Source organism: Papaver somniferum, chromosome 3, assembly GCF_003573695.1.
Source record: "Papaver somniferum cultivar HN1 chromosome 3, ASM357369v1, whole genome shotgun sequence".
In the NCBI taxonomy this organism is placed as follows: Eukaryota; Viridiplantae; Streptophyta; class Magnoliopsida; order Ranunculales; family Papaveraceae; genus Papaver; species Papaver somniferum.
In genome coordinates, this window is record NC_039360.1 from 23,034,840 (window position 1) to 23,059,915 (window position 25,076).

Below are 25,076 nucleotides of genomic sequence, written 5' to 3' on the forward strand. Positions count from 1 at the left end.
TATATTACTACTAAAGTCACTAACTTCTGGATGTTTTTCTTGTGATACCAGCATGCTCTTTTTATAAGGTTCTAAGACGGAATGTGGTACCGGCGTGCTCGATAATTTATATACCACGCAGGTTTTTAAGTTCAAAATTCTTTAACTTCTGGATGTTTTTATTGGTGTACCGGCATGGTAAAGTTAGGAGTGAACCATGCCGATGTAATATTCCATAGAATATTCGGTGGTAGGTAAAAAGTTAACTGCGCGCCGACATGGAATTTTTGGTTGAAGACCACGCCGGTAAATATTTCAAAATGGGGAATATTGTTAGCCGGCATAGAAATAGTATGAATACCATGTCGGTATTGACGATGCCGGCATGGTATTCATATTATTTATATCCCGGCACGGAGCTTTTTCAGAGAAAAAAATGGCGGATTCAAAAAAAAAAAAAAATCGACCTCTTAGCAGCATTACGTGTGTAATGGGGATGCTTGTATGTTGAACTGGTTTACTTTCTTGGGTTGGTTCTTCAAAAAACGCTTCATGCTCACAAAAATCATGATCCAAGGGTGTTGGTTCTTCATATAATTCCAATTGTGAGTTGTTATCATTAACCGAAGATTGAACATATGCTTCTTGTTGTAGTTGAGCTAAAGATTCAGCAGCTGCAATTCTCTCCTCCCAATCATCTTCCATTTTCACAAAAAAAGTTGCCTCTCAAAAAAAAAAAAATCCCTCCTTCTACTCTCACCTCACTCACACAAACTCAAATAAAAATACACACTAATCATTTATTAAAAATCTTAAGATTTTACTAATTATTATTAACTACTAAACTTGATTAGTGAGGGGTAGATTAGAAATTAAAAAATTAATTAGATAAAGGGTGACCCTGATTTGATATTTGGATCCAGTTTTTATCCTTTTCCTCGATCCCCAATTAATTTTGATATCCCAACCGCACGTTCAATAATAAAGTTCTGGAAAGAAAAAAAAAAAGAAAAGAAAAAACACTGTCTGAACTCTAAATATTACTATTAAGATTGCCCTGGAGGGAGGGAGTTGTCTTATGATGTCTATTTCTAATTTCCAGCACCCACTATTGTGTCTAATAAAATATTCCTGAAAATGTTTAGAAGGCCGAGGAGTATGTTGGTTTTTTCTTTCGCCCGTGTTGAATTGAATTGGTATTAATATAAGGTTCCTAGAAGTAGACACTAGTAATGAAAGTATGAAACTGATTCTCTATGGATATCTAGAACTAGACTTGTGAACATCGCCCAAAAAGAAAACAAGTAAATCACGTGATCCTCGTCAAAGTGGTTATGCGCCGACTTTAGCAGCTATTTTCACTGAAAATCAGCTTTCGGTTCATGAGTAGGATTATGTCAGTAGAAAAGATCTACAAAAACTTTCACCAAAATCGATCCTTTGATACTCTAAACACATCATAATTTTATAAAACTTGAAAGCCAAATATACTACTTGGCGGCATAAAAAGTCTGCAAGTAAATTGGATTTCTACCCGCTAGATATTGTAACGGAGGAGAATATTTGTGCCACTTAGGCTACATAACACCAAAACTCACATGTAACTTAGTATCTAAATTACGCGCCTAATGGAGTTCAGTGTCGGATGGAAGAATCCGGTGGCAAATGATGTGCCGCATCAGAAAGTAAGTTTGAAGAAAACAAGATTTGACAAAACTTCAGAAATGTGACTTTCCAGAGATAGGAGGAAAACGATATATATATCTTGTATAATGATTTGGATAGTAACTATTGAGCAAGAACTTCCCAAATCAATTCTGGATCATAAGATGGCATTCTAGCAAGTGAACAACAACCTTCACACTCCATATCCAAATCTTCTTCACCACGGCCCAGCAGCATTGAAGAACAATTTACCTCTTGGGACGAATCTGAATAGTTATCACTCTTAGATAAAGAATCTTCTTCCGAAATGGACTCCAGATTCAACCTCGAAAGTGAATTCGGATTTGCTATGTTATCATTGCTTTTGTTATATCCTTTTCCTTGCTTTTTTCTTCCTTTTTCTCTGCGGACTTTCTGACAAATCGCTTGAATTTTAGCATCAACTGAAGACCGTAATGCACTAAGTCGTGCTCGATCCGAAAACCTTAACTTGGACTCATCTCCAAGATTAGGAAAATTCAATCTTGCATACTCTCCTCGTAATTTATACGCTGCTACGTCGTATGCGTATGCTGCTACCTCAGCAGTATCATAAGTTACTAACCAAACCCTTGTTGGAGAAAATGAATTTATACAATAGTTTGGTTTTTTGGTCTTGGTGGGATTGGAACTTAGGATCTATTGGTCACTAAGGACACTAGTTCATTTTCACTATTTGTGAATGAACCTTTAGTCCCACATAGGGAAAACTAAAGATGATACCTCTCCATAAGTATTGAATTTTTTGATATTAGAGTGGCCCTTGGGTCATTAGCACTTTTGTGCGAGGGAGAGGACTTAGGAAATGGGCTAGTTGGTGCAATCGCACATTTTCACACACGCGCGGTGCTTCGCACCGAAGCACGCACTCCGCCGTGCATGCATGCATGTGGGGTTCGGGTTCGGCAAAATTTCGTTTTGTGTCCAGAAGAGATACTATCCTCTTCTTTTCGTCTTCTCCCCCTGTGTGGTCCTTTATTTTTCATTCCGTGCGCAATCGTTGTTGAGGTCGTAAGAATGGGCAAGTACTGTAGTGCTAACAGTGCTTGCAACGGGCAGTTTTATCCTGGATACGAACTTGACCACAGGGTATAGGCATCACTCATTCTTGAGGCATACCGGTCAAATATCGAGTTAAGGACATCGTGTTGAACACGTGCATGCATGCATGCGGGGTTCGGGTTCGGCAAAATTTCGTTTTGTGTCCAGAAGAGCTACTATCCTCTTCTTTTCGTCTTCTCCCCCTGTGTGGTCCTTTATTTTTCATTCCGTGCGCAATCGTTGTTGAGGTCCTAAGAATGGGCAAGTACTGTAGTGCTAACAGTGCTTGCAACGGGCAGTTTTATCCTGGATACGAACTTGACCACAGGGTATAGGCATCACTCATTCTTGAGGCGTACCGGTCAAATATCGAGTTAAGGACAGCGTGTTGAACACGTGACTCTGTCCTCTGTTTGCAGTCCAATTGAGTGTTTATTTACCGACAGCGTGTTGAACACGTGACTCTGTCCTCTGTTTGCAGTCCAATTGAGTGTTTATTTACCTTCCAGAAATTAATCTTTTTATTCTAACATCTTTCTTAAGTGTTTTATTGTTACAGACGCAACAACCTTAACACGATATTTCTGTTTTCTGTCTGTAACAATGGGTAAGAACGATGTTGAAAGGCCTGCAAAGTTTTCTGGAAAAGACTTTAAGAGGTGGCAGTCAAAAATGTTATTCTTTCTAAGTTACCATGAGTTGGATTCCTATGTTCTGAAACCTTTTGATGAATCGCTGAATGATGCTGGTCGTGAGTCTTCTTTAGAAGAATGGAAGAGGAACAATTACATGTCTAAAAATCATATTCTAAATTGCTTGGAGGATGCTTTGTATGATTTTTACAATGCTAAAGAAAACTTTTCTGCTTTTGATTTATGGGATGCTTTGGAGGCGAAATACCAAGCTGAAACTGCCGGAAGTAAGAAATTCTTGGTAGCTAGGCTTTATGAGTATAAAATGGTGAATGAGAAATCTGTGGTTGATCAATTCCTTGAACTCCAACAAATTATGAATGAAATTCTTGCGGAAGGTATGGTGATTGATGAAACTTTTCAAGTATCTACTGCTATCGAGAAATTGCCTACTTCATGGTCCGAGTACAAGAAGAAATTGAGACATGAAACTGCTGAAGTTACAATGGTTGAACTGGGTAAGAAAATTCAAGTTGAAGAATTGTTGTGCTCCAAGGACAAAAATGTATCTTCTTCAAGGGACATGTCTTACAAAGCTCATGTGACTGAACACAAAGGTTCCAATGCTGATAAGAACCAAAACAACTCCAAGAAACCTCCAGGCAAGAAAGGTATGTTTCAGAAACCTAAATCTAGCATTAATAAAATTAAGTGTGATTGCTATGCTTGCGGAAATCCTGGGCATATGGCGGTTCACTGTAGAAACCGTAAGTACCTTAAAAAGAAAAATAATGCTAATTTGGTTGAAAACAACAAAGATGAATTTTCTGGCACGGTGTCCGAAGTAAATTTGGTAACAAATGTGAGAGACTGGTGGGTAGACTCTGGGACTACCAAACATGTCTGTGGGAACAAAGAAATGTTCACCTCCTACAATAAGGTAGGGGAAGGAGAAAAACTCTATATGGGTAACTCATCTGCAGCTGCGGTTGTAGGAAAAGGCAAAGTTGGGATCAAGCTCACTTCTGGGAAGACTCTCACTTTGAACGAAGTTCTTCATGTTCCGGACATCTGCAAAAATCTTGTTTCTTGTGCTGTTTTAGATGATAAGGGTTTTAAAATTGTAATAGAATCTGGGAAATGTATTGTAACTAAGGGTAAGGATTATGTGGGGCAGGGTTATAAGACTGAGGGTCTGTATAAGCTTAATGTAAACTCTGTTGTAATGAATAATAATGATTCTTCTGCTTATGTTTGTGAGTCTTTGAACGTTTGGCATGGTAGACTTGGACATGTAAATTATAAGTCAATGCTTAAACTAGCCAATGTGGGCTGCAAACCCAAATTTAGTTTGGAAAAGGAACACAAATGTGAAATATGCGTAGAATCAAAGTATGCTAGAAAACCTTTTAGCAAAAATGTTCATAGAAATTCTAAACCCTTAGAATTAATCCACTCAGACCTAGTTGACATGAAATCAGTTCAAACTAGAGGTGGCAAGAAATGGTTTGTTACTTTTATAGACGACTGTACTAGGTACTGTCATATATATTTGCTTAGAGGTAAGGATGATGCCTTAGAAGCTTTTAAGAGGTATAAACTAGAAGTTGAAAAACAATTGAATACTACCATTAAAACCATTAGGTCTGACCGTGGTGGCGAGTACATAACTCCTATAGGAGATTTCTGTGTAGAACATGGCATAATACACGAGGTTACCCCTCCTTATTCACCTCAGTCGAATGGAGTAGCTGAACGTAAGAACCGCACCCTTAAGGAGATGATGAATGCCATGTTAATTATTTCAGGATTACCTTCGAACTTGTGGGGGGAAGCTGTCCTCTCAGCCTGCTATATCCTGAACAGAGTACCTTTTAAAGGATCAGATAAAACTCCATACGAATTGTGGAAAGGTAGACAACCTTCTTTAGAATACTTTAAAGTGTGGGGGTGTTTGGCTAAGGTTCAGATCCCTAAACCTAAAGCAACCAAGAGAGGATCCAAAACTATTGACTGTGTCTTCATAGGGTATCCTGAACATACACCTGCATATAGATTTATGGTTGTGAATTCTGATGTTTCTGAAATTGGTGTAAATACTATTATGGAGTCTAGGGATGCTGTGTTTTTTGAAAATGTTTTTTCCTTTAAAATATGACTCTCGTAAGAGAGGTGTTGATCCCCTAGATGTTCCTTCAACCAGTAAGACTTTACCTTTAGAGGAAGATGAAGTAGAATTTGAGCTTAGGAGGAGTAAAAAGGCTAGAACCAAAACCTCTTTTGGACCTGAATTCATAACACTAGCAGAGTCTGATCCTCAGACTTATAGAGAAGCCGTGACTTCTTCTGAAGCTCCGTGGTGGAAAGAGTCTTCTATTAGTGAAATGGAATCCATCAAAGAAAATGATACATGGGAGATAGTATATTTACCTCCAGAGTGTAAGGCCATAGGATGTAAATGGATCTTCAGGAGGAAACGTAACATAGATGGAACTATTCAAAAATACAAGGCTAGGTTAGTAGTCAAAGGCTACAAACAAAAGGAAGGTGTAGATTTCCTTGATACTTACTCACCCGTTACGAGAATTACTTCCATTAGGATGTTAATTGCTATATCCGCGGTTCACAACCTAGAAATACATCAAATAGATGTAAAGACATCTTTTTTACATGGTGAATTAGATGAAGAAATTTACATGGAACAACCTGAGGGCTTTGTAGTGAAAGGTTGTGAAAACAAAGTTTGTAAACTGAAAAAATCTTTGTATGGATTGAAACAAGCACCTAAACAATGGCATGAAAAATTTGATCATGTAATGTTTTCTAGTGGTTTTAGAATCAATGAATCTGACAAGTGTGTATATACTAAGCTTGTAAATGATGCATGTTTGATTGTATGCTTGTATGTTGATGATATGCTTATACTTGGTACAAACATGGATGTAATTAATTCCACTAAGAACATGCTGAATGAGAACTTTGACATGAAAGACTTAGGCCCTGCAGATGTAATCTTAGGGATGAAAATTAGAAGAAATTCTAACGGTTATAGTCTTAGTCAATCTCACTATGTTGAATCTGTGCTTAGAAAATTCAATCATTTTGATTGTAAACCTGCTTATACTCCGTATGATCCTTGTTGTAAACTCAAAAAGAACAGAGGTAATGGAGTATCACAACTTGAATACTCACGAGTTATAGGAAGTCTGATGTATTTGATGAACTGTACTAGGCCAGACATTTCTTATGTTGTGAGTAGGTTAAGTAGGTATACTTGTAATCCAGGGCAGGAACACTGGGATGCACTTTTTAGAGTGTTGAGGTATTTGAAATACACGTTGACCTTTTGTTTGAATTATGAAAGGTATCCTGCCGTCCTTGATGGATTTTGTGATGCAAACTGGATATCATACTCAGAGGAGTCTAAGTCTACGAGTGGATATGTTTTCACTCTAGCATGTGGGGCTATTTCTTGGAAGAGTTCCAAACAGACCTGCATAGCTCGATCCACTATGGAATCTGAGTTTATTGCGCTAGATAAAGCAGGAGAGGAAGTCGCTTGTCTAAGATGCTTTTTAGAAGACATTCCTCTCTGGAATAGGCCTGTGTCGGCTATATCTATACATTGTGATAATCAAGCTGCCATATCTAAAGCTAAAAACAGCTACTATAATGGGAAGTCTATACATATAAAGAGAAGACGTGATACCCTAAAACAACTAATCTCAAAAGGCGTCATTTCCATTGATTGGGTTAATTCCAAGGAGAATATCGCGGACCCTTTGACGAAAGGTTTGTCCAAGGAGATAGTTAGTAATGCATCTAAGGGGATGGGGCTTAGGCTCATTAAGTAAACTTGCCATGAAGGATACTCAACCTTGCTGACTGGAGATCCCAAGATCAAGGTTTCGAATGAGAAACTAATTTGTGGCGGGTCAAGGTAAACACTATCAGAGAATTCATTCTCTGCCCCTTCCCTATGGTGTAGACGTGATAGTGTGACTGCATGTGAGGATGACTTTATATTAAGTCTTAATGAGTTCTATAGTTTCAATTTTAGATTGAAGTGGGGTGTAGCAGTAAACACTCTTGATAGAACTCACCTATCTGAATGTGGAAGTGGGTCGCTTCCTATGAGAAAAGAGCTGATTCTCTAGAGCATTCTGAGAAACGGGATTTTTCCAAGGCCAAAAAGGACACAACGTCACGAACTCGACAACACCTAGAGAGATATCACGCGTGGTTATTATCGCGGATTACACCAAACGATGGTAGTTCAAGACATCGCGTTCACTGTCCATAGAGTAGTTCCGGCAATTTCTCACTAAGCAAAGGTTCAAGACCTCATGGACACCTCTTGCCTAAGTGGTATTTCTCGCTTTCCGTTTTCTGATTTTTTATCGGTATTTCATTCATGTGGGGGATTGTTAGAGAAAATGAATTTATACAATAGTTTGGTTTTTTGGTCTTGGTGGGATTGGAACTTAGGATCTATTGGTCACTAAGGACACTAGCTCATTTTCACTATTTGTGAATGAACCTTTAGTCCCACATAGGGAAAACTAAAGATGATACCTCTCCATAAGTATTGGATTTTTTGATATTAGAGTGGCCCTTGGGTCATTAACACTTTTGTGCAAGGGAGAAGACTTAGGCAATGGACTAGTTGGTGCAATCGCACATTTTCACACACGAGCGGTGCTTCACACCGAAGCACGCACGCCGCCGTCCGTGCGTGCGTGCGGGCGGGCCGGGCTCGGGCTCGAGTTCGGGTGTGGGTCAAGACTTATATTTTTTGGCAAAATTTCTTTTGAATTATCGAATTAATATTTGAAACAAAATAATTCTTTGGGCAACATTATGTTTATGCATGAACATTAATTTGCATGAACGTTTTATATCAAACTTAAATTTGCATGAACGTTTTTATATCAAACTTAAATTTGCATGAACGTTTTACATCAAACATAATGACGCATGAACGTTTCAAATCGATACTAAGTGATGCATGAACGTTTAAAACAGTTGGAAAAAAATCTGAATTAATTGAAATTGTTTTAATGCGCGTTTATAAGACCTCTCTCTATTCTCCCCTATATAAAGCGATCACTTTCTCTCATTTCTTTTTGTGTCCAGAAGAGCTACTATCCTCTTCTTTTCATCTTCTCCCCCTGTGTGGTCCTTTATTTTTCATTCCGTGCGCAATCGCTGTTGAGGTCGTAAGAGTGGGCAAGTACTGTAGTGCTAACAGTGCTTGCAACGGGCAGTTTTATCCTGGATACGAACTTGACCACAGGGTATAGGCATCACTCATTCTAGAGGCGTACCGGTCAAATATCGTGTTAAGGACAGCGTGTTGAACACGTGACTCTGTCCTCTGTTTGCAGTCCAATTGAGTGTTTATTTACCTTCCAGAAATTAATCTTTTTATTCTAACATCTTTCTTAAGTGTTTTATTCTTACAGACGCAACAACCTTAACACGATATTTCTGTTTTTTGTCTGTAACAATAGGTAAGAACGATATTGAAAGGCATGCAAAGTTTTCTGGAAAAGACTTTAAGAGGTGGCAGTCAAAAATGTTATTCTTTCTAAGTTACCATGAGTTGGATTCCTATGTTCTCAAATCTTTTGATGAATCGCTGAATGATGCTGGTCGTGAGTCTTCTTTAGAAGAATGGAAGAGGAACAATTAGATGTCTAAAAATCATATTCTGAATTGCTTGGAGGATGCTTTGTATAATTTTTACAATGCTAAAGAAAACTTTTCTGCTTTTGATTTATGGGCTGCTTTGGAGGCGAAATACCAAGCTGAAACTGCCGGAAGTAAGAAATTCTTGGTAGCTAGGCTTTATGAGTATAAAATGGTGAATGAGAAATCTGTGGTTGATCAATTCCTTGAACTCCAGCAAATTATGAATGAAATTCTTGCGGAAGGTATGGTGATTGGTGAAACTTTTCAAGTGTCTACTGCTATCGAGAAATTGCCTACTTCCTGGTCCGAGTACAAGAAGAAACTGAGACATGAAACTGCTGAAGTTACTATGGTTGAACTGGGTAAGAAAATTCAAGTTGAAGAATTGTCGTGCTCCAAGGACAAAAATGTATCTTCTTCAAGGGACATGTCTTACAAAGCTCATGTGACTGAACACAAAGGTTCCAATGTGGATAAGAACCGAAACAACTCCAAGAAACCTAAATATAACATTAATAAAATTAAGGGTGATTGCTATGCTTGCGGAAATCCTGTCCATATGGCGGTTCACTGTAGACACCGTAAGGACCTTAAAAAGAAAAATAATGCTAATTTGATTGAAAACAACAAAGATGAATTTTCTGGCACGGTGTCTGAAGTAAATTTGGTAACAAATGTGAGAGACTGGTGGGTAGACTCTGGGACTACCAAACATGTCTGTGGGAACAAAGAAATGTTCACCTCCTACAATAAGGTAGAGGAAGGAGAAAAACTCTATATGGGTAACTCATCTGCAGCTGCGGTTGTAGGAAAAGGCAAAGTTGGGCTCAAGCTCACTTCTGGCAAGACTCTCACTTTGAATGAAGTTCTTCATGTTCCGGACATCTGCAAAAATCTTGTTTCTTGTGTTGTTTTAGATGATAAGGGTTTTTAAATTGTAATAGAATCTGGGAAATGTATTGTAACTAAGGGTAAGGATTATGTGGGGCAGGGTTGTAAGACTGAGGGTCTGTATAAGCTTAATGTAAACTCTGCTGTAATGAATAATAATGATTCTTCTGCTTATGTTTGTGAGTCTTTGAACGTTTGGCATGGTAGACTTGGACATGTAAATTATAAGTCAATGCTTAAACTAGCCAATGTGGGCTGCATACCCAAATTTAGTTTGGAAAAGGAACACAAATGTGAAATATGCGTAGAATCAAAGTATGCTAGAAAACCTTTTAGCAAAAATGTTCATAGAAATTCTAAACCCTTAGAATTAATCCACTCAGACCTAGTTGACATGAAATCAGTTCAAACTAGAGGTGGCAAGAAATGGTTTGTTACTTTTATAGACGACTGTACTAGGTACTGTCATATATATTTGCTTAGAGGTAAGGATGATGCCTTAGAAGCTTTTAAGAGGTATAAACTAGAAGTTGAAAAACAATTGAATACTACCATTAAAACCATTAGGTCTGACCGTGGTGGCGAGTACATAACTCCTATAGGAGATTTTTGTGTAGAACATAGCATAATACACGAGGTTACCCCTCCTTATTCACCTCAGTCGAATGGAGTAGCTGAACGTAAGAACCGCACCCTTAAGGAGATGATGAATGCCATGTTAATTAGTTCAGGATTACCTTCGAACTTGTGGGGGGAAGCTGTCCTCTCAGCCTGCTATATCCTGAACAGAGTACCTTTTAAAGGATCAGATAAAACTCCATACGAATTGTGGAAAGGTAGACAACCTTCTTTAGCATACTTTAAAGTGTGGGGGTGTTTGGATAAGGTTCATATCCCTAAACCTAAAGCAACCAAGACAGGATCCAAAACTGTTGACTGTGTCTTCATAGGGTATCCTGAACATACACCTGCATATAGATTTATGGTTGTGAATTCTGATGTTTCTGAAATTGGTGTAAATACTATTATGGAGTCTAGGGATGCTGTGTTTTTTGAAAATGTTTTTTCCTTTAAAATCTGACTCTCGTAAGAGAGGTGTTGATCCCCTAGATGTTCCTTCAACCAGTCAGACTTTACCTTTAGAGGAAGATGAAGTAGAATTTGATCTTAGGAGGAGTAAAAGGGCTAGAACCAAAACCTCTTTTGGACCTGACTTCATAACACTAGCAGAGTCTGATCCTCAGACTTATAGAGAAGCCATGACTTCTTCTGAAGCTCCGTGGTGGAAAGAGTCTTCTATTAGTGAAATGGAATCCATCAAAGAAAATGATACATGGGAGATAGTAGATTTACCTCCAGGGTGTAAGGCCATAGGATGTAAATGGATCTTCAGGAGGAAACGTAACATAGATGGAACTATTCAAAAATACAAGGCTAGGTTAGTAGTCAAAGGCTACAAACAAAAGGAAGGTGTAGATTTCTTTGATACTTACTCACCCGTTACGAGAATTAATTCCATTAGGATGTTAATTGCTATAGCCGCGGTTCACAACCTAGAAATACATCAAATGGATGTAAAGACAGCTTTTTTACATGGTGAATTAGATGAAGAAATTTACATGGAACAACCTGAGGGCTTTGTAGTGAAAGGTTGTGAAAACAAAGTTTGTAAACTGAAAAAATCTTTGTATGGATTGAAACAAGCACCTAAACAATGGGATGAAAAATTTGATCATGTAATGTTTTCTAGTGGTTTTAGAATCAATGAATCTGACAAGTGTGTGTATACTAAGCTTGTAAATTATGCTTGTGTGATTGTATGCTTGTATGTTGATGATATGCTTATACTTGGTACAAACATGGATGTAATTAATTCCACTAAGAACATGCTGAATGAGAACTTTGACATGAAAGACTTAGGCCTTGCAGATGTAATCTTAGGGATGAAAATTAGGAGAAATTCTAACGGTTATAGTCTTAGTCAATCTCACTATGTTGAATCTGTGCTTAGAAAATTCAATCATTTTGATTGTAAACCTGCTTATACTCCGTATGATCCTTGTTGTAAACTCAAAAAGAACAGAGGTAATGGAGTATCACAACTTGAATACTCACGAGTTATAGGAAGTCTGATGTATTTGATGAACTGTACTAGGCCAGACCTTGCTTATGTTGTGAGTGGGTTAAGTAGGTATACTTGTAATCCAGGGCAGGAACACTGGGATGCACTTTTTAGAGTGTTGAGGTATTTGAAATACACGTTGACCTTTTGTTTGAATTATGAAAGGTATCCTGCCGTCCTTGAGGGATTTTGTGATGCAAACTGGATATCAGACTCAGAGGAGTCTAAGTCTACGAGTGGATATGTTTTCACTCTAGCATGTGGGGATGTTTCTTGGAAGAGTTCCAAACAGACCTGCATAGCTCGATCCACTATGGAATCTGAGTTTATTGCGCTAGATAAAGCAGGAGAGGAAGCTGCTTGGCTAAGATGCTTTTTAGAAGACATTCCTCTCTGGCATAGGCCTGTGCCGGCTATATCTATACATTGTGATAATCAAGCTGCCATAGCTAAAGCTAAAAACATCTACTATAATGGGAAGTCTATACATATAAAGAGAAGACACGATACCCTAAAACAACTAATCTCAAAAGGCGTCATTTCCATTGATTGGGTTAATTCCAAGGAGAATATCGCGGACCCTTTGACGAAAGGTTTGTCCAAGGAGATAGTTAGTAATGCATCTAAGGGGATGGGGCTTAGGCTCATTAAATAAACTTGCCATGAAGGATACTCAACCTTGCTGACTGGAGATCCCAAGATCAAGGTTTCGAATGAGAAACTAATTTGTGGCGGGTCAAGGTAAACACTATCAGAGAATTCATTCTCTGCCCCTTCCCTATGGTGTAGACGTGATAGTGTGACTGCATGTGAGGATGAGTTTCTATTAAGTCTTAATGAGTTCTATAGTTTCAATTTTAGATTGAAGTGGGGTGTAGCAGTAAACACTCTTGATAGAACTCACCTATCTGAATGTGGAAGTGGGTCACTTCCTATGAGAAAAGAGCTGATTCTCTAGAGCATTCTGAGAAACGGGATTTGTCCAGGGCTAAAAAGGACACAACGGCACGAACTCGACAGCACCTAGAGAGATATCACGCGTGGTTATTATCGCGGATTACACCAAACGATGGTAGTTCAAGACATCGCGTTCACTGTCCATCAAGTAGTTCCGGCAATTTCTCACTAAGCAAAGGTTCAAGACCTCATGGACACCTCTTGCCTAAGTGGTATTTCTCGCTTTCCGTTTTCTGATTTTTTATCGGTATTTCATTCATGTGAGGGATTGTTAGAGAAAATGAATTTATACAATAGTTTGGTTTTTTGGTCTTGGTGGGATTGGAACTTAGGATCTATTGGTCACTAAGGACACTAGCTCATTTTTACTATTTGTGAATGAACCTTTAGTCCCACATAGGGAAAACTAAAGATGATACCTCTCCATAAGTATTGAATTTTTTGATATTAGAGTGTCCCTTTGGTCATTAGCACTTTTGTGCGAGGGAGAGGACTTAGGCAATGGGCTAGTTGGTGCAATCGCACATTTTCACACACGCGCGGTGCTTCGCACCGAAGCACGCACGCCGCCGTCCGTGCGTGCGGGCGGGCCTGGCTCGGGTTCGGGTTCGGGTCAAGACTTATATTTTTGGCAAAATTTCGTTTGAATTATCGAATTAATATTTGAAACAAAATAATTCTTTGGGCAACATTATGTTTATGCATGAACATTAATTTGCATGAACGTTTTATATCAAACTTAAATTTGCATGAACGTTTTTATATCAGACTTAAATTTGCATGAACGTCTTATATCAAACATAATGACGCATGAACGTTTCAAATCGATATTAAGTGATGCATGAACGTTTAAAACCGTTGGAAAAAAATATGAATTAATTGAAATTGTTTTAATGCGCGTTTATGAGACCTCTCTCTATTCTCCCCTATATAAAGCGATCACTTTCTCTCTTTTTTTTTTGTGTCCAGAAGAGCTACTATCCTCTTCTTTTCGTCTTCTCCCCCCGTGTGGTCCTTTATTTTTCATTCCGTGCGCAATCGCTGTTGAGGTCGTAAGAGTGGGCAAGTACTGTAGTGCTAACAGTGCTTGCAACGGGCAGTTTTATCCTGGATACGAACTTGACCACAGGGTATAGGCATCACTCATTCTTGAGGCGTACCGGTCAAATATCGTGTTAAGGAAAGCATGTTGAACACGTGACTCTGTCCTCTATTTGCAGTCCAATTGAGTGTTTATTTACCTTCCAGAAATTAATCTTTTTATTCTAACATCTTTCTAACATCTTTCTTAAGTGTTTTATTGGTACATACGCAACAACCCTAACTCTGTTTTGTGGTAACCGTATTTCAGCTACCCATTTTCCCCATTGTCTTTGTCTCACACCTCTGTAAAGCTTCTTATCCTTCTTCTTATCACTAAAATATGTAGTTGTAGTAGTAGTTTCAGAGGTGGGAGAATTTTGAGTAGATGATGATGACATGGTGTTGGTTCGGTTAGACTTAGTTTCGAAATTGAATTTTTCTAGAAATTCTCTTTGACGGAGATAAACCGAAGAACCAATTGATTCTAAAGGATTACTAACAATGGCACCGTTTGATGAAGAACAAGTATAGAAATTTGATGAAAAGAAGATTGAATCTAATGGATTCGTTCCTCCTGATAATAAAAGTTGTGATAATGACAATGAAGATGAACTAATGTTGCTGCTCATATTTCCGGTGGAGAATGCAAAGTGTGGAGTACAATTTAACGTTTCGTTCATGATTCTGCAGAGATTTTGCACAAAGAAAAAAAAATTGATCCTTTCTTTTGTCTGCGAAAATGAAAGAAATTTTGAAATGAGAAAATTTTCAAGAGGTTTTGAGACAAGGCCGGAGAGGAGATTGTTGAGGATTACTTTGGTTTCCCTCTCTGTTAAGTTAATTTATAGCGGGAGTAGGAATGGAGGGATATGGCATATGGTAATGGTCCCAAAGAAGAGGAGATTATTTTTCGTTATCGAAATGGTCCTGCGTCCCCCCGCATGGTGCTGTTGAAATTTTCAAATTTTCTGTAGTAACAAGTTAAAAAGCAACTTTATGTATTTATTGTTCACAGGCTGTGTCTCTTAAATTTCATGCTACTACGTGTCCTCAGCAGATCAGAAGAAATTTGGTGATTGATTGATTGATTCATGATTAGATTCGTTGCCTACGTATAGGTATAGTCGTGTGTACAGTGCAGTTTTGCAATGTGATTTTACGGCATGTTCCAGGCCAACCGGCGATTGTGGCCCATGCATAATTTGTTGTATTAGTAATTGCCAGAGCCATGGCCGCATGGTTCACCGTATCGGAAACCCGTAATACAAAATGGCAGGCTAGTGGCATGATTCTCTATGGTCCAAGATTTATATACATGATTTCCAGGGCAAGCAATCAGTAGACGATATCCATAATTTAGAGTCGACTAATTAAATTTTTCAAATGCGTGTGGAAGCAGAACACTTTTATGAATTAATCATCTTTAAGATATGTACGTACTATTATTGATTGATAAATTATCGATCGACAAGAAGTAGAGAACCAGAAAGAGCAGACGTCCCAAGCTATACAATCAACCACCACCAAGCAAAAGCTCATGAAATCAAAAAGGAAAATATCAAAATCAAATTAATGTGAAAAGGTAAATCATTAAAGATGATGAAGATAGATTACTATGAGGAACTAGTAGCAGGGAGATAAGAGATGTTGAGGAAAAATCATGTGATGAAGTTGTGAACGCATACCCCATGATCAAACAAATTCAATATCCTTCTCTTTGTCTCTCTATGATCCTATATATTGTCCAACTTTCGTGTAGCTACCTCACTAGATAAGCAAGCATCCTATTTTATTATTCCCTTCGATCACGTCTACATTTTTAGCATGCATGCAGACCTCGTAGGTGTACATCATCCTCTCATGGGATTTTACTCCGGAGCATCCTCTGTACTGTAGGTTTAGAATCACTGTTGCCGCTTGTCACTTTTGCCCTCCTCGGCTCCTCAGATACCATCCTCCCAAGAAAGAAATATACATTGGATACATGGAAAGAGTTTTTATTAGACTGAATCCAACGACCTTAAGTATGAGAGCCAGACTCCTAGCCAACCTGCTGTTGTGTCAAACTTATTTCCCCTTATCGATAATAGTACGTTGGAAAAGGTATAACAGCTAGTAGACTTGTGATGTAACAGTGTAAATGTAAATGACAGTTAAGAAAGAAAAAGTATGTTTTTGGAAGTATACGGACTAGTATATTTAGCAGTAGGGTCTTGCCAACGACGTAACAGGCCCTTGACTAACAGACCCGGGCCCCTTGTGGTCCTGTAACGAGTTTTGTTTACCGGCATGTAGCCACATGATTCGAGTGGCCACTACCTCCTTATATATACGAAAAATGGGTCATTTGTCCAAAAAAATTTAAAACATGGTTCAAATGGACGAGTAAAAATTATGATGGGTGAAATGAACAGAAAAGAAATAGCAAGGATGAAATTGGATTCATCGCGGCTTAAACTTAAAAAATAACAAGGATGAAACTGGATGCATCCTGATATAAATTAAAAATAAGAAAAAATATTTGAAAATTGGTAGGATGAAATTGGTTACATCCTGGCTATTTTTATATTTTTGTCCATTTGAACAGTACCTGTTTAATTTTTGTCCATTTAAACAGTATCAAAATGTACAAATCTTTTTCACCCAGGAATTTTTGATTTTGGTCTTTTTAACCAATTTTGTGTTATATATAGGCGTACTTGTAATAAGATGGAAAAGCTATCGGAATTGATCATTTGTAGTTATTAATTTTACATGCTAGATAGCTGTACGTAGTTCTTTCCCTTCGGTTAACGTTGTCTAGAATTCCATGTCGACCAACAAAGAACACCCATTGGACGTGATCGTACGATCCTTGTACTGGTACAATTCATGAACTTGACTTTACCTTTTAAAATCAAGTCTCCTATGCCTCTACGTTTGTATTTTGTGTGGAATATTTCCTCATTAGTACTTCTTAAAAGATGTTTGGGTACATCTCGAGAAGTAATTTTCTAATATGCACAACAGCAGAAGCACAAAACTCAAAAGTTTGGAAACACTCTCTTAGTCTTAATAGAATAGTTAAGCAGACGTTAAAAAAAGGGTCAAATTCAGCTTTGACTAGAAGAAATCTAGACGATATTTGACGCCTTTCGCTTACACTAGTTGGTTGTGAGGACTGAGGAGGATACTTGCTAGATGATAGTATATCATTTTCAGCAATCAATCGATTTTGAAAAAACTGTGCTCTAGATCATCTGTCTGCTCTGTGTGTGATACTGTGATATGTCTGCCTTATGGGCCTACGGTGTGAGACATGGTCGGTTTGAATTTTGAACACCTTTTCTTCCCTCCGCCCCAACATACATATATCATCATCATGTATGATTTTTGATTGATTTCCTTCTTCAATCATGCATCTTTTTATATTTAATTTTGTTAGGGTATTTTAACGGAGATCAAGGAAAGTCTTAGTCACATCTTAGTCTCACATTGCTTACTACCTCCTTATGGTCCTAATATATAAGATGTGGAGCCACTCCACTCATTGCCAATTGGTTTTGAGTTGGAAACCCACACACTTCTATTATTTTTGACACTCAAATAATTTTGCTAAGAGGTAGAGAGCCAGAGAGACCAGAAATCCCAAGCTATACATTCAACCACCATGCACCAAGCAAAAGCTCATGAAATCAAAAAGGCAAACATCAGGATCAAAGTGGGACAAGTCCCAAAGGTATAAGGTAATGTACACCAAAGTCAAAAATTGATATCACAATCATATTCAAAGGATAAGGAAGGTAGCTTGCTATGAACTGCTGCTAAGGAAGAAAAGAAAAGAGGAGAAGAAACTTTGAGGAAAATCATGTGACGAAGTTGAGAATACATAACCACAGTAATCAAAGTCAAAAACACTATCTTTATCTTTGTCTCTCTATGATCCTATTTATTGTCCAACTTTCGTGTAGCCTCACTAGATATGCAAGCACCCAGTTTTATTATTCCTTTTTATCACGCCTACGTTTTTTTAGCATGCATGCAGACTTCGTAGACCGTTAAACCTCATATTTTAGCCTCACTTATGCAAGCTCTTCGGATACCATTGCGCCCAAAAAAAGGAAAAACATGAGAAGAGTTTATGAGACTGAATCGAAGGACCTCAAATATGAGAGTCGCACTCCTGGGTAACTGCCTGTTGTGTCAAATATATTAATCCTAATTAATTGCAAGTTTGAAAATGTATAATAGCCGCTAGACTTGTGATGTAATAAATAGAGAAAAAGTATGTTTTTGGAAGTATACGGGCTAGTATAGAGCAGTAGGGTCTTGCCGACGTAACAAGCCTTGACTAACCGACTCGACCACATTGTGGTCCTGTAACGAATTTTGTTTATATATCGGCATTCTATAGCCACATGATTCCAGTGGCCACTACCTCCTTATGGACGTATACTCGTATGTATACGTGTATTATTTGTGTACTAGGTATACGTTCAACTGTAATAAGGTGGAAAAGCTATTGGAATTGACCATTCGTAGTTATTAATTTTACATGCTAGATAGCTGCACGTAGTTCTTTCCCTTCGGTTAACGTTGTCTAGAATTCTATGTCGACCACAAAGAACATCCATTGGACGTGATCGTACGATCCTAGCTCTAGTACTGGTACAATCGAACATGACTTTACCTTTTAATACTATGTTTTACAACTTTATACAAGTCTCCTGTGCCGCTATGCCTGTGTATGCGTGGACTATTTCCTCGTTGGTATCTCTCGGCAATTAAAAAGGGAATCATGTCACTGTTCAAGATTTAAAACCAAAAGAAATGGCGAGTAAAGATGTCACACATAAATCATATTTACTTTCCTTACAGTTTCATCGATCCGTTTTTAGAAACAAACCCAAACATATATGATCTATAGGATCTTATGGGATTGTATAGAGGGTGTTTTGATACATCTTAAAAAAGAATATTATTGGGAAAAAAATAGATCACCACCAAGGCGAATGATAATTTGACAATAACAAGCTCAATTATAGTAGAGCTAGGAAATTAACGCATTACAACATCCCAATTATATAAAGCAGTATTCAACGAATAGGTATTGAAATTAATAATAGTTCCAACGCACCAGCTAAAAATAAGTCTTTACATTGTCATTAATCAAATCCACTAATTTATACTTTCCATTGAATAGGTTCGCACATTGCCCACCAAATAACAAAGTGATCAATATCCCAAATGAGGAGTGCTACACCTACCGGTTTTAGCTCCCGCAAAAACTCCTGATTGTGGATTGGATGGTTGTGGAAACCCTTTTTGCATTAGAATTACCAGTGGGTGAATATGGGTTCCATGTGTTGGTTGTTGCGTCGGGACAAAGACTCGATACTCCACTCACAAATAGTACTTCTGACACACTTGGGACATGAGCTGGGACAATAGAGTTGTGAAAGTATGTTAAAGAATATTATTACTAAAGATAATAGACACAGAAAAGCCTCTTCTATAAGTACAATTGAGTGTGTTGTACAGACAGCCAGACACACACAGATGCAGCTGTAATAACAGCAGTTACAAAATAACAGTGGTCAAGTCAACTAATGTTGACTTGACTAAACTACTTCCAATATTCCCCTGCAAACTGAAGCTGGGAGAATAAACAACAGCAAAGTTTGAACAACAACACAGAGAGGAAATTAAGTCTTGATACTACAATTGTTGCAAAGTAAAGAATCATAAGAACTACTAAGCAAGAACTCCAGAAGTAGTAGCAGTTGTTGAAGAAGTAGTTATTGCAGAAGTAATGGGAGCTGTTTAAGAAGAACCTAACAACTGCAGAAACAACCTTGAGAAAGTTGGATAACAAAGCCCCTTTGTGAATAAGTCTACTAGCTGATCCTCAGAAGCAACATGAAGCAACTGAATAAAACCATCTTCAACAAGTTCTCTTACAGAATGATATTGCAGCTCTATATGTTTTGTCCTGGCATGAAAAATAGGGCTAGAAGCCAAAGCAATAACACTGGTGTTGTCACAATAAAGTTGAGCATGACACTTTAAAGAAATATGTACTCAGATAGTAAAGAAGAAATCTCAGCTGATGCCACAGACAAGCACTTATATTCAGCTTCTGCTGAAGATTTAGAAACAGTTGGTTGTTTCTTGGAAGACCAAGATATAAAACTAGAACCCAAAAATACTGCATATCCTGATGTAGATCTCCTCGTATCAGGGCAGCCTGCCTAATCTGAGTATGTATAAGCTCTTAAATTCTGCAAATCACCCTTTCTTAATGTAATGCCTAAGCCAATTGTACCCTTCAAATATCTCAAGATTCTTTTAACAAGTTGCAAATGAATATCTGTTGGTGCATGCATAAATTGTGACACATATTTAACACCAAAACATATGTCTGGTCTGGTAACAGTTAAGTACTGTAAGCCACCTACAACAGACCTATACTCAGAGACATCTACTAACAATGTACCATCATGAATGGATGCTCTTGAAGCCTTAACAACTGGAGTATCACAAGTCTTACAATCCAACATGTTAGCTTTATCTAACAATTCCAAAGTATACTTCTTCTGTGTAAGAACAATTGTACCAGAATTTCTAACAGCTTCAATTCCCAGAAAATATCCCAAGTTTCCTAGTTCTTTCATAGCAAATTCAGTCTTTAATGAAGTAATAAAAGAATCCAACAAAGATGAAGAACTACCAGTTAAAAGAATGTCATCAACATAAAGTAATAATATAACAATGTCCTTGGTGTTATAAAAGACAAACATAGAATTGTCAGAGATTGACTTCTTGAACCCAGATGACAACAAAAAAGAGCTAAACCTATGAAACCAAGCCATATGTGCTTGTTTCAGTCCATATAAGCTCTTGTTAATATGACAAACATACTCAGGATGATCTTGATCTACAAAACCAGGTGGCTGAATCATATAAACATCTTCATTAAGAAACCCATGTAAAAAAGCGTTACTAACATCCAATTGTCTTACTTGCCAATTATGATTCAAAGCCATACAAAGAACAACTCTGACAGTGGTACACTTTACTAATGGACTAAAAGTTTCAGTAAAATGCACTCCATCTTGATGGTCATAACCCTTAGCTACTAACCGTGACTTGAGTCTATCTATAGTATCATCAGACTTTTGTTTAACTTTAGACACCCACTTGCATCCTAATATATTCATATGAGGTTCTGGTGGCACTTTTTCCCAAGTTCCATTTAACTCCAAAGCATCATGTTCTTCTTTCATAGACACTTGTCATTTAGGATCTTTAATTGTTGCTCTAAAATTCTTAGGCTCAGAAATAGTAGTTAACAATGCAGTATGAGAATGAGATAAAGGATGCTTGACAGTAGAAATCAAAACATGATCAGGGAATTGTTTTGATTTGACAACCCCAGTTTTGGACCTAGTTATAACAGAACTAGTAGGGAGAGACTCAGAAAGAGAAGGAGTTTCAAAAACACATGAATCAGAAAAGGAAGAACCAAAATAAAACTGAGATTCATCAAATACCACATTTCTTGAAATATGCAACTTTTTGGTAACAGGATTGTAACATTTAAAACCTTTATGTAATATGCTATAACCAATAAAAACACACCTAACAGATTTTGGAGATAATTTGTCAGCTCTTGAATGAGATAGACAAGGATAGCAAACAACACCAAAAATTTTAAGAAAACTATAATCAGGGGCAAAGCCAAATAAAAATTCAAAAGGAGATTTATAATCCAAAAGTTTTGTGGGAGTTCTATTTATGAGATAAGAGGCTGTGAGAAAAGCATCATACCAAAACTCTTTTGGGCACATGGCATGAAATAAAAGAGAATTACTCATTTCAGTAATGTGCCTATGCTTTCGCTCAGCAAGGCCATTCTGCTCAGGGGTATGAGGACAAGAAATGCGAATAAGAATACCACTAGATTCAAGTAAAACTTTAAAAGGCCCTTTAACTAATTCAGAGGCTCCATCAACCTGAAAAGCTTTGATTTTTGTAGAAAACTGATTTTCAGTCAAATTTTTAAAATGTGAAAAACATTGAACAGCATCAGACTTCAGTTCCATTGGATAAATCCAATGAAACCGACTGAAATCATCAATAAACAGTATATAATATTTATAACCATTTAAAGAAGAAATGGTAGGACCCCACACATCACCATGAATTAGTGACAGTGGTTTCTCAGCATGGGATGGAGACAATTGAAAAGGCAGTTTCTTGCTATCAGCAAGTTGACAAGGATGGCATAAAGAAGAAGAAGAAGAATTTGAAGCTAAAACAATCTTATGTTGAGAAGACAATTTATGAAGAATATGCCGAGAAGGATGTCCTAGTCTATTATGCCATGTAGAGGAAGAAGCTACTACATTAGGAAAAAAAAAGCAGAATATGTAGGCACAATATGACTAATGGGATACAGATTATTAACCATTTTTCCCTGAGCCGATAAACTATCTGTTGTTAAATCCCTTATTTTATAATCAAACGGATAAAACTTAAAATAACAAGAATTATCATGCGTGAGCTTAGAAACAGAAAGTAAGTTATGCTTCATTGCTGGTACTAATAAGACATTATTGATCTTAAAACTAGTATTTGATGCTTGAATAACAGAATTTGCAGTAGACACTATAGGTAGTGACTTACCATTGCCAATCTGCACATTATCCTTGCCTTTGTAACTAGAAGTATGCTGAAGCAAAGTATCATCACCAGTCATGTGAGCTATAGCACCTGAATCAGAGATCCACTGTGGAGTAGAAGTACTGGCAGAATAAGCAGAAAAACCAGCAAATTCTTGAGCTCCATGAGTTGTAGAAGCAACTTGTTGTTCTACAGGTTCCACAGTAGCAATATGCCCATAGGAAGAAGAAGTAGAAGTTACAGTTGGAGGATGATACCTAAAATGACATCTACTTGCATAGTGACCCTTTTTCCTACAAATCTGACACTCAACTTGAGAATAATCCCTTCTTACAAAACCATTAGCACTTCCAGAAGACCCTTCTTGACTAGTACAACCCTTCATATTTGTAGAATTCTTGAAATTTCCTTAACCCTTAAATTTATTCTTGTTATTCCCAGAAAAATTGTTACCACCATTATTATTCTTGCTGTAGAAAGCAGATGAAGTTTGGCTATCAAACAAACTCTGAGTCTCTTGATGATGAGCAATAAGGCATTGCTCATGGTTCAGCAGTCTTGGTTTTAATTCAGCAAAAGAAAAGGGATGTTCCCTATTTTGAGCAGCAATCACAAAACTATCAAATTCCCTGCCTAAACCATTTACCAAATTCACCAAATCAGACTCAAGAACCCTTTCACCTATAGCAGCTAAATTGTCAGCTATAGTCTTGATGTTTTGCAGATAAACTTGAATTGTGAGATTCCCTTTCTTGAAATTATGTATTTGATTCCTCAACATAGCTTTCCTATCCATGAACTGCTTCCTATAGCTAGTTTCAAGAAAAACCCAAATTTCTCTAGCAGGAGAAAGACCCAAAACATCACCAGAAACTGAAGGAGTAAATGTAGCCTTTAAACAACTAACCACAAAACAGTCTAGCTTTCTCCACAAGACCCACTCAGGATTAATAACAGTAACACCATTAACAACAATTTCCTTAAGCGGTTCTTAATCATCATCTGTAACATGACTATACAAATCAGTTGTAATTAGAATTGACTCAAACTGATCCTTCCAGACAAGAAAATTCGAAGAATCTAATTTGGAGGATACAAAATTTGTTATATTTGAAAAAGGTAAAGGATTACCAGCTTGAGCAGCGGAAGACATCTTGTTTCTTCTTGTGTAAACAATTACAGACATGAACAATTTTTGTTAACCAAAGGAATCCAGATAAATCTTGAATATATCTGAATCGAATTTGTTGAAGATGAACCAAAAAATAGGTATTAAAAAATTTGTTGATTCACAGACAGGTCTTCCTGAAAAGATATGATGAAAAGTATTTGCAGGAAGAGTGTTATTGATTGATTGACTGAAAAGATTATTGAAAAAATTTCTAGAGATCGAACCCTGATGATACCATGTGAAAGTATGTGAAAGAATATTATTACTAAAGATAATAGACACAGAAAAGCCTCTGCTATAAGTACAATTGAGTGTGATGTACAGACAGCCAGACACACACAGATGCAGCTGTAATAACAGCAGTTACAAAATAACAGTGGTCAAGTCAACAAATGTTGACTTGACTAAACTACTTCCAATAAGAGCCTTGTCCAAAACTGGGAATGAGCTGGCACAATCCTAATGGTTGAGAGGGGAATAATTCTAATATCGGGATTAGTAGCGGGGTGAAGAGGGGAATGATTAAAAATCCAGATACATTGTCCCATATCTGGACAATGATAGTTGTCGGGTTCTAGAGTTTTCCCCTAACAAACCCACTCCACTGCAACTAATGAAAGTTCAAAAAATAGTCCCATGTAACCCGTGTAATTTCCCACTGCAAGAAAATATATTGGTTTGATTCCTCGGCATTTTTACATAGAATACAACTAGTTAAAAGTCATAAATTAGGTTGGAAACACCCCCCAGAACAGCTAGGCAGATGTTAAAAGAGGGTCATATGGTCGGAGCATATATAAGAAAGAGCATCAAATCAGCTTTGACCAGAAAGAAATCTACATAATATTTGACGTGTTTCGTTTACACTAGTTGGTTGGGAGGACTGGAGAGGATATATAAGCTTATGTCATTTTCAACAATCAACCAATTTAAGAAAGCTGTGCTCTAGATCTTCCTTCTGCTTTTGTCTTAGCTATGTGTGATATGTCTGTCCTATGGCCCTGTGGGCCGATGGTCGGTTTGAATTTTGAACACCCTTTCTTCCCTCCGCCCCAACATACATATATCTGTGATCTTTGACGGATTTTTGATTCAATCATCATCTGTGTTCTCCTTATTAAAGACTATCTTATCTTAA

The 25,076-nt window shown here is 37.5% G+C and overlaps 1 protein-coding gene across 1 annotated transcript; it reads right to left on the reverse strand.

Annotated features, from left to right (window-relative positions):
• Positions 1-1,767: 1,767 nt before the first annotated feature.
• Positions 1,768-14,732, reverse strand: LOC113359153 (ethylene-responsive transcription factor ERF061-like). The gene is made up of 2 exons (XM_026602831.1): positions 14,332-14,732; positions 1,768-2,254 (listed from the first exon to the last, which is right to left on the reverse strand). The coding sequence occupies exons 1-2, from the start codon at positions 14,730-14,732 to the stop codon at positions 1,768-1,770; spliced, it is 888 nt and encodes a 295-aa protein (XP_026458616.1).
• Positions 14,733-25,076: the final 10,344 nt, after the last annotated feature.

Bases quoted from the DNA above. Each gene is read 5' to 3' on its own strand.
- LOC113359153 (XM_026602831.1), bottom strand. From the start codon at position 14,732: ATGAGCAGCAACATTAGTTCATCTTCATTGTCATTATCACAACTTTTA. The intron at 2,255-14,331 runs GTATGTACCAAT...TTCTCCAACAAG, and splicing joins AACAGAGTTAGGGTTGTTGC to GGTTTGGTTAGTAACTTATG.